Here is a 10,064-nt window from a genome sequence, read left to right as displayed (position 1 = left end):
GTTGGCACATCTAAGACTTTTTTTTCAAGAGACGAGAGAGGTTTTGCCTGCTGCAAAGGATACTGAAAAGTATGAAAGGCACAATAATGGAAACCGTAGGAGCTGATGTGAGAAAAGACAATAAAACAGAAAAAGGCAGAAATGGGACCAGGAATGTCTGTGATTCTGGCATTTGCTGCAGCTGGCACTTCCAGTTAGGGCCAGCCGTCTGGAATCTCTACCTCACACCGTATCTCAAAATCAACTCCTGGTCAGCTCAGTACTGTGATACACTCTAGAGAAACAGACGAAAGTAGAAATAATCTTGGTGTGGGAGAGAACGTTCCAAGCATGACCTCAAAGGACGAAGCAGAAAAGATTCTTAGTTTTATATAAGACTTCAAATTTTATTTTAAACTTCATGTTAAATCAAAAATTAATACAATCAAAAGGCAAAAGATAAATGAGGGAAAGTAATAGATAATATGTACGTCCCAGGTTTATTGTTCTTAATATGTAAAAACTATTTTTAAAATCAACAAAATATTGTGAAAACTAAAGGCTCCATTAGGCAAAAAGCGAGAAGTGGCAATCATCACAGAGCACATAGAGATAGCCTATAAATAGTTGGGGAGACATGTTCAGCCTCCGTAGGGAGCAGGGAAGAGTGCATCTGCCCAGGAGATGCCAGTGTTCCTTAACCACCCAGACTGGAACCGGGAGGACACCGCTGGGAAGGGCAACGGAGCAGGAAAGGCAGGTGCCTTCCTGGGCACGGTGTGATAATGCGGAGACCTCTCAAGCACCGGCCATCTGCGGGCCAGGCCCGTGTGCTGTGCTTTCCTCGCTAGCCCATTTCAATGCTGACAAGTGTGGAATGAGGTGGATTCAGTCGCTCGTGCTGCTTCATCAGGGGTGCCGCCTGGTCCTGCCTGGCTCTCATCCTGTGCTTGTCCACGCTGGCTGTATCACAAGCCCCTCCCTCAAGGTGCTGGTCCCAGCAGGCCAGCTTCCAGGAGCTGACCCATGCACAGAGCCACTCCGAGCACAAACTAACTCTCCACGTCCCTCAGGAGGCTTGTTAAGCTTGTACATTCGTGCTGCTCAACAGGGGAAGTGCCTGAGAAACACCCTTCAGCAGGAAAAGGAGTCTAGAGGATGGCCCCACACTCTGTTAGGAAAATCACACACACACACACGAGTGCACAAACACACAGAGGGCCTCAGGAATGGAGCGCTCCAGCACGCCACCAGAGGTGGGATGAACTGTCCACCAGGCCCCAAGCAGTGGGGACAGGACAGTCAACATTTTGGCCTCGGAGTGGCATGGGGCAAACCCGGCACACACCCAGGATGACAATGAACCCAATTCTGTGCCCTCTGGCCCCAAAGGAAATGACATGTAAGCAGTGGCTATGGCTGAGAGTGGAGCTGTGGCATTTTCCTCTTTGACGCTTTCTACATTCCTGAAATAGTGCCCGATGGCCATGTGCTGGCTTCACGGCTGGCGTCTGCAGGCTATAGGGCATGCCAGCTGCCGTCCATCGCTCCCGGAGGACAGGCACGACGATGCAAACAAGTCCTCCAAGAACCTGTCCGCGGGACGCTAACAGCTGAATGAGCCACGGCCCTCAGCGCAGCACGCTGGACCCGGGACAGCTTCTTGCAGCTGCTGGTAGAAACCGCCCACCCAGAGGTATATTACACTCAGGTGGGAGTTCCCCGCAGTTAAAACTATGACCCTGATACTAGCAAGGGCCCGCTCTGTGCCAGCCCTGTGCTGGGCCGAGAACATCGGGATGGTCGTGCGTGCGCTCTGGGCCGGACAACTTCCTGGCCGTGTTTGGGCCATGGCGGTGACTGAGGCTTTCAGGGTCAGTTTTCTCACCTGTAAAATGGGCATGTTAGTACGACTGCCCTCACCTGGCTGTCTGAGGGTCCAGGAATGGTGACAACAAAGTCCCTGCATACAGTAAGTGCTCAATAAAAGCAGCTCCTCTTACCCAGTCACTTGCTCCTGGCTGCCCTTCGGGGCCTGGGGTGGGGTTGGGTTCCCCTTTTCTAGGCGTGGTAACTGAGGCTTGAGAAGTCAAGGAACCACTCTGGCAGTTCCCAAAGCTGGAAATTCAGTCTTTAAAAACAGGTCCTGCCCTGCCCTTCCTGTGCTCGGAGGCTCGGAGCTTCGGAAGCAAGAAGCCATCCCTGGTCCCCTGGCACCGCCTGTGGTCCTCGGGCGCCCAGGTCATGTCTGCCTGCTCCGCTCCAAGGTGACAGAGCAGCTGCTGATGACGGAGAGGAACCCGCGAGCCGGTCGTGCTGAGCAGGGACCCACGAGTGACCGCCTGGGGGTCCGCCCCCCTCTGACCTGGTCTCCGCCAGGAGGCAGGCGCACTCGCCCACGGGGCCGGGCGGGGAGCTGCCGAGCAGCATGGGCCATCCTGCCAATGGCAGAACAGCCGGATCCGAACTGCGAACCGGAATGAAGGAACAAGCATGCGGCCGGCAGCTCAGCACCCTAAACTGACCAGACTCATGTGACGCATTTATTTTCTTTGGAAACATTTCCTTGATGGAAACTGCAATTTCCACACAGAATGGATTTTCTTCTCCTTAGGAATCTCAAATTACATCATTCAGGTAAGCTTAAAATAGGATTTAATTACACGATAAAGTCAAAGCAGTTAACAAAGAATCAGATTGGCATCATTGAGCACTAGTGAAGCAAAGCTTTGGAAGAAATCTCAGAATGCGGAAGATCATCAGACCAGAAAGCCCCTGATTGTGAGCACGTGGCCTCCTCTCTGGCATGTGAACACAGCACGTGCAAAGTCCTAATTATCAAAAAGAGTCCATCGGGAAGAGGTGATCATACGGATTTTCTTTGCACACAGCAAATCTGGCGGAGGCACTTGCCCTGTGCCTTCTGCGGGGAGCCCTCCCCGGGCGGGTATGAGCACAGGTGCGCTCAGAAAGGGGCAGCGTTTCCATGTCGTCTGGTCACCATCTCCATCACCTGGACCAGCTTACCTAGATGCAGCTGAACGTGCCACGTGACTACAGCTTTGATTTCAAACTTCCTATACGGGGCTTATGGACGGAAAACTCCGACCACCACGACGGCCTCTCCAGCACTCTGCTTTCCAGAAGGACAGCAGTCCACAGGTTTTTATAGAGCTACAAAAAATAAGCACATACATGAATAATAAACAAGGTTCCTCACACAGCCGAGGGGACAGACGCAGATCCCCTCCTACGCTTTTGTTGAAAACACAGAAAATCCTCTGGTCACTTTTTAGAAAATTTTAAGATGATTTAATTTACATCCATCTTTTTTTCTCACAGAAAACAACTGGAAACACGTAATACTTTAAAACACGCTTACGGCGACAGCTTTGTACGTGTCCTTTTCTCTGGGAACTCTCATAGGGGGAGGCCCGCAGGGTTCTGCGGGTGAGCGCTAGCTGCCTACTCTGACACATGCCCCCTCCCCTGCGCAGCTGGGGGCTGCCTGCGCGCGGGCCGTGTCCGCCTGCCCCGTCCGCCTGCACGTCTGGGCCAGTGGGCAACCTCCTCCAGCATGCTCACAGCAAACCCCTTCCGCCGGGCTGCCCCGTGGGGAAAGCAGAGCAGCGTCTATCCTGGAGGAAGGCCATGCACATTGCAGGAGCTGCTGACTGGTTCTTCATCCACCCCAAACACAGCGCCCAGGCTGACAAGTCTCCAGTCCACAGAGCCAGGGAAGGGGCCTCCTATGTACCGGGCTGGCCTTGACAAACTTTACTCTTTTTTTTTTTTTTAAGTAGGCTCCACACCCAACATGGGGCTTGAACTCAACCTGAGATCAAGAGTCACATGCTCGACCACGGAGCCAGTCAGCTGCTCCTTACTTTGAAGAAGCCAGTGTCCCTGCACCTGCTGAGTGCACTCCTGGGCCCCTCCAAATGCTCTGCTTGCTCCCCCAGGGACACTCAGCCTCGCTCTCTCCGCAGAGGTCACATATGGCAATTTGGAACATGATGCTTCATGGAATGATCATCTTAAATAACCTCTGGCAGCTGGGTCTGTTCACTTAAAATGCACTTCTCACCTAGCAGCCCCTGGTTAAAATGTGTGCCGTATACACCTGCCTGTCAGGTGAGGCCTCGGGATTCCACGGTGGAATCCGGAGCCAGAAAGAGCCTGCAGCTCAGGGACAGGCTCCTGTGCACCAGCCACTCTTCGGCCCAGGGCCGGGCTGTCTCTGCAGGGCAGTGAGCCGGCCGCCCTGGCTCCTGCACCCGCTAACACTCCCGGGGACTCAGGGCCTCTTGTGATGCCATGTCCAGGTCCTCCTCAAGTGCATGTCAGCCAGATGCCTGGTAAGTGCCCCCATGGGCAGGTCAGCCTCAGCCCCCCGCCTTATTGGCACATCCTCCTGCGTGTGCCTACTGGAGCCCGGGCCACACTGGGGACTAAGGTCCGGTCTCCTGTCTTCTCTCCAGGTGGTAAATCTCTACCCACATCCTGGCTCTGCTGTTTCCTGGCTGGGCAGCTGTGGGCAGGCCACCTGGCTTCTCCGGATGTCGGGTTTCTCCCTGGCAAAGCGGCTGTGTAACAGACACCGTGTGGGAGGGGGCTAGAGGACAGTGGGCCTCTAAAGACGTTACTGTCCCCACACCGGCCTGGGGACTTCTTCTGTCCTGCCCACCCCAGGGCCCAGTACACCATCCCAACCCCAGGTGTGGCCTGGGCCAGGCCACAGCCAGGGCACCTGCTCGCTTCCCTGGAGAAGTCTGTTCCCCTGAGCACACATGGAGGGCTCCTGCCCCCTTACGTTCAGTCTCCACTGAAACAGAGCCTGAGTTGAAAGCAGGTGTTTCAGCACAAAGAACATGGCCTTGGGGGTTGGGGTCAGGTGGGGTCCCGGTCTGTGAGACCTCAGGCGAGCGGTAACATTGCAACAACAAGCTGTAGGTGGTGCACTCCTGGAAGGCACTGAGCAGACCCGTGAGCACCCCGCAGCACGCAGGATAGGAGTGGGCTCAGGAACGAGCATAGCAAGGGTCCCATGGCAGGACAAAGTGGGGGCACCTGCCTGGGGGCGACACTTGGGCTGGAGGCCAGGGAAGGGCTGAGAGGCAGCGCTCTGCTCAGGTGCAATGTGGAAGTGCTCCAGGCAGAGGGACAGCAGGTACAAAGGCCCTGTGGTGGGGAGGCCTAGTGTAATAGAAGAACAGAGGGGGACAGTCAGGCTGGAGTCCAGCGGGCAGGAGAAGCACAGCATAAAATGACCCTGCAGAACCAGGCAGACAGAGGTCAGGCTGCCTGGACTGGGGGTGCGGGAAGGGAAGTGCATGCAGGTTTGGGGATGAGGGATGGTGGTGGAGCACTCAGCAGAGGAGTGACCTGACAAGATCACTTGAAGAAATCATTCTGGAGCATAGCATGGCAAGAGAGATCAGGGAGCCAAGCGGGGGCTGCTGGGAAGCGAAAGTACCAGGGGTAAATGGTGGGTTGACAGAAAGGGTCAGGGTCCTGCACTGTGAGATGTCAGGAAGACCCAGCACTGGGAACGGCCCCTGGGGGTGTGAGAACAGGAGGAGCGCCGCAGGGCCCCGCACTCGACAGGGGCTTGTGCTGATCCCAGCACCCCGGCCCTAGGAGGGCGGTGCCGCCAGCCCACATCTCCCGGGAAGGCGGGCTGGGGTGAGGCTAACTCGCCCCAGACCACCCTGACCTCTCCTGGCCCCTCCCTCCACCGCTGCCTGAGTGGAGCACGTTCCGGAAGGCGCCAGGGCGCTCCTGGCCCATGCCATCATCCCAGGCTCGGCAACAACCACCAGCACCCCCAGAGCAGCCCCCACTGGTGCTCGGATGCGCGGCATTTCCCACCCGGCCTCACCTCGCCGTCGGCCCTGCCAATCGGGGAGTCCAGGACAAAGTCGGGAGGGGCGATCACGTCCACCAGGGCAACCGCATCGTCTTTCAGCTGTTGGAAAACAAAGTCCATTCGCTTGGCAACCCCCAGAAATCTCCATGGCGACCGCTGAGAAACAGAGTGCTGGCCGTTTGTTGCTACAACCCGCTAGCAACGGTAACCCCGGCAGGAGCGTGCGTGGCTCGGTTACTAACGCATTATCTTTCCGTTGGCTTGCATCACAGATTCCCTTGGTGTGTGTCTGAATATTTTCTCCATGTTGCTAATCACTCAAGACTCCCAGTGCATTAACTGTTTTTCAATAAGGTAGGGGCTGCTCGTAAAAGCGGCTCAGCAGCTCACTAACCAGCAGGCGTCCTCAGGTTTGTGTCTGAATCCTGCCCGATCTGGGCAGCTGCCGTTCCAGCAGAGGAAAACATGTCCGGAAAAAATGTGCCGGGGGAGGTGTTTATGGGCACCTGGGAAAGCCGTCCTACCAAGGCTGTCTGGTGTGCGGAGGTTTTATGACGCCCCTGTCCCCTCGTGCAAGTGGTTCTTCAATAGGACACGTGGAATTTATGGGAGAAGACTCCCAAGGACTTTCTTGAAATGCAAAAACATTCTTTTTTTTTAAAATAATTGTGAAGTGCCTCGGCTGCACCTGGAGTGGGACGGTTTCGGCAACGCAGACAGAAAGCACCCGGCTGGCTCGGAATAACCCAGTCCACACAAGAGAGGAGAGGAGCACATCTTCGTGGCTCGGGTGCTGCTCATTAGCATACCCGCTCCCTCGCTCCACGGCCACGCGCCCTCTGCCCCTCGGCTCACAGATGAACAAGTCTGCCCACTTCACATGGAACCATCAGCACAGCAAGGCCCCTCGTCTAGATAGGGGTCAGCACACCTGCCATATAACAGCAGGACACGGTCCGGCTCAGTGGCCACCTCTGCCGAGGCCACACCAACACACCCACAGACGATGCACGAGTGAGCTGCTGGACGGGGCTTGCACCCCCTCCACCTGTCTGACCCAGGCCCCCCGGAGTGACCACAAGGACCTGGGCCTCCCCGGTGGCGGACGGAGACGAGGCATCGGCTGCATGACTATGCATGCGACCACCTGCCCACCTGGGCCACAGCCGCCAGGTGCAGGTCCCGGGGGACACAGCTGTTTGAGAGCAAGGGGAACACACCCAGGAAACCCTCCAGTTACTGGTTTTACTGGGTGGAGAGTACGCGTGGCCACACACGGGTGCGGTGTGGTCACAGATGCACGCCGATCCAGAACCCCCAGAGACTGAGGGATGGCCACTGGCGAGCTGAGTCTGGGGAGAGGTTTGAAAACCAGTCAGAGGTGCTGCCTGGAAGCACATTGACTCTGAGCTCCAAGAGGGAGAAATGGAGCGGCGTGTCGCCGGTCATTTGAGACACCTTATAAAAGGATTTCCTGCCATCAGGAGGAGAGATGATTCTGCTAAGGACAGTTGCCTAGTTCAGGGGGACCAGCACATGTGGCCCTTCAAGTGTAAGCTGGTGACAATCGAAGACCAACACCTCAGTCACACGGGCCCCTTTCCATGGCGACAGCCTTGGGGCTATAGTGACTGATGGGACGGCACAGCTCTGGACATGTCCACCCCCTAGAAAGGCCCACTGGATAGAGCGCCACTAGAGCACAGGGTGGGGGTTTGGCCCACGTGCCCTTTCTGGGTGATAAAGGTAAAAGAATGCCATACACAAGAAAAATACCATGAAATGAATTTAAGCCGGAGGCTGAGTCCCTGGAAAGCTTGAGAGAATTACCAGGGTGGCTGTAAAAAGTGCATTACAGAGTACAGACTCTAAGACATTCCCCAAAAGTTACTCTTTGCCTAAGATTCCTGACATAGGCATATTTTCTTGTAATCTTCCTGTTTTTGCTCAGCGTTGCACACACACGAATGTGTGCAAAGCAAAGGTGTGTGTCATTATGCAGTGGTTACGTGTAACGCGGGGGAATCATGATGACACGGGAGTGATCGCAGCTCACCTGTGAGCACAGGTCCAGGATGGCGTTCTGGATCATTTTACCTGCTTGCTCACCAGAAAAGTAGCCACCTGTAAGCACAGCACTGGTTACACTGGGGCCTGGTACCCCACATCCACGTCAGCCTCCCAGGTGCTTTATGTGAGGTCTCCCAGCGGCGGGAACATGCTGGCCGGGGCCAGGGTTCCCGTGTCCCTTTCCCATCGCTGTGCGTGCACCAGGAGGTCACGGCCAGGCCAGGAGACCTCCTCGACCACCACCAACCATGATCACCCCACCTCCACCACCATCATCATCAACACCATCACCCGCACCACCACCACCACCATTGTGGGCTTGCCATGGCATCTTGCGGGCCCCAAGGCCGTGGCCTGTGCATCTGACAGCACATTTGCTGCAGAATCTTTTGTTTCTGAAAACAGAAAGAAACTGTCCACCCCTTGGAATTGTCACGTCTTAGCACACGGGCCCCTGCCCTGCACCGTGCCGCTCCCTGGGTCCGAAGCCCGCTCTCCCCTTGTAAACCTAGCACGCGCTCTCACCGCCTCTGGGGGGCAACACCAGCCCTGCGGGGGAAAACCTGGTGCTTGGCGAGGGGAGCAGGACAAACAGTCTTACTCTTCAGAAAGCCAAGACACACACACAGGAGGAGAACAGACATACAGGCTGTCACGGCATTAACATGTCTCGGGGGAGATGAGAGAAAATGGTCTGAAAATGCTCCTTAGAAGGACAATAATGAAAACAGATTGAGAAATCCAGGCTTATCCCATTTTCACCAGTCTTCTGGGGATCAGCCCCCACACCACCTCCTCCAGGAAGCCCTCCTGGGTCCTCAGGCTGGGCATTCCTAAGAGTGCTTCCCAGCAGCCTGGGCTCGTGTCTATCTGGGCCCCCTGGGCTGGGAGGCATAGGCTTCAGCTCACTATAGACCAGCTCCCTGCCTAGCTAACGTGGGCCTCCTGGAAATATTCTCTGAACTGGAAACAGACTTCAAAGGGCCCTGGACGAAAGGGAAACGTCCTGTCCTGATGCCGCTTTTCTTACCGTGGATTCTAGGCTCCTCATCTGCCCACAGGCTCCCCCAGCCTGTGAGGAATGCCCAGTGAATGCACATGGAGGTAATACCTCACGAGAAAGGCCAAGTCTCCTGGCTAGGACGCGGCTGGAATCCCCGGGCAGGACCGGGCGGGACAGGACGGGGGGGGGCAGGTGCCCACCGCAGGGGCCTCACCTTGGTAGAGCAGGGCCGTGTGCTGGCTCAGGGACCACAGGGCATAGAGGGCACTGAGCCGCCCCAGCACGGCCCGCAGTGGGGGCGGCACGCGGGGCTGGTGCGTGTACTCGTGGAACCTCCGCACCACCGTGAGCTCCAGGAACGCCAGGGCCAAGGGATGGCAGTAGTACACCTTAAAACAGAACACAACACAGGGCCGCCGACCCCCGTGAGCTGGCAGCTGGGGCCCCGGTTACAGCCTGCGGGGGGCGGTGGAAGAAACCGCTGGGCACACAGGCCAGGGTGGGAGCTCCAGCGCACGTCCCCGGGCAGGACAATGACACCAAATGAAGTCGTGCATGGAGGGGGCACGGCATGAGAATCACCTGTGTGCAAACAGCACAGGAAGGCCAGCGGCAAGAGAAAGCCGAAGCCGAGGCCGGGGTCCGTGCGCTCCACGACCTGGGGAAGGCCAGTGGCCGCTCTCAGCTCGGCCCCACCTGACATGCACAGGGACAACCGTGCCGGGCCCTGCGGCTCAGACACGGGACCATTCCCAGCCGGCCTGCAGGTGCAGGAGTTCTGATGCCCGCTGTGTTTGCGGGAGCAGGAGGCCTTGGCGGGTCTTCTGGTCCCAATGTGTCCTTCTTAACCAGCACCCCCAGAGCCCGCTGAGCATCATCAGCTTCATTAGGTTTTCTTTCCCCGTCTCCGCTGTCATTTTACCAGATCTGTTCTAATGAGAAGAACAGCTCTCGCGTGGCCTGAGCTGCACTGAGGAGCACGCGGTGTCTCCGTGTCTACACCCGACCCTGGCTGGCAGCTTTGGTTGTCAAAACTCAGGGGTGCTGTGGACACCTTCGTGGGCAGAGGTGGGGTGCTGCTGAGCATCCCACAGCGCCAGGACCGGCCCCCCAGGAATTGTCCGTGGATGGTCAGACGGAGCC

At 56.7% G+C, this 10,064-nt stretch overlaps 1 protein-coding gene across 7 annotated transcripts in view; it reads right to left on the bottom strand.

The window, feature by feature from the left end:
- Window positions 1-395: 395 nt before the first annotated feature.
- Window positions 396-10,064, bottom strand: part of ACOX3 (acyl-CoA oxidase 3, pristanoyl) — a 42,363-nt gene continuing 32,694 nt past the window's right edge. For 2 of the 7 annotated variants that reach the window (XM_032395610.1, XM_032395609.1), the window contains exons 15-18: window positions 9,136-9,310; window positions 7,905-7,972; window positions 5,861-5,947; window positions 3,034-3,153 (exon numbers count right to left, since the gene is read on the bottom strand). In XM_032395610.1, coding sequence (XP_032251501.1) covers window positions 3,034-3,153; window positions 5,861-5,947; window positions 7,905-7,972; window positions 9,136-9,310 — 450 coding nt within the window. Of the gene's footprint in view, window positions 3,154-5,860; window positions 5,948-7,904; window positions 7,973-9,135; window positions 9,311-10,064 lie in introns of those variants that run through there. The other 5 variants (XM_032395608.1, XM_032395611.1, XM_032395613.1 and 2 more) reach the window with 5 other exon arrangements.

This window comes from Phoca vitulina, unplaced genomic scaffold (genome assembly GCF_004348235.1).
Source record: "Phoca vitulina isolate PV1807 unplaced genomic scaffold, GSC_HSeal_1.0 scaffold85, whole genome shotgun sequence".
In the NCBI taxonomy this organism is placed as follows: domain Eukaryota; kingdom Metazoa; phylum Chordata; class Mammalia; order Carnivora; family Phocidae; genus Phoca; species Phoca vitulina.
The sequence above is the reverse complement of the archived record's forward strand: the minus strand, read 5'-3'. Positions and strand labels throughout refer to the sequence as shown.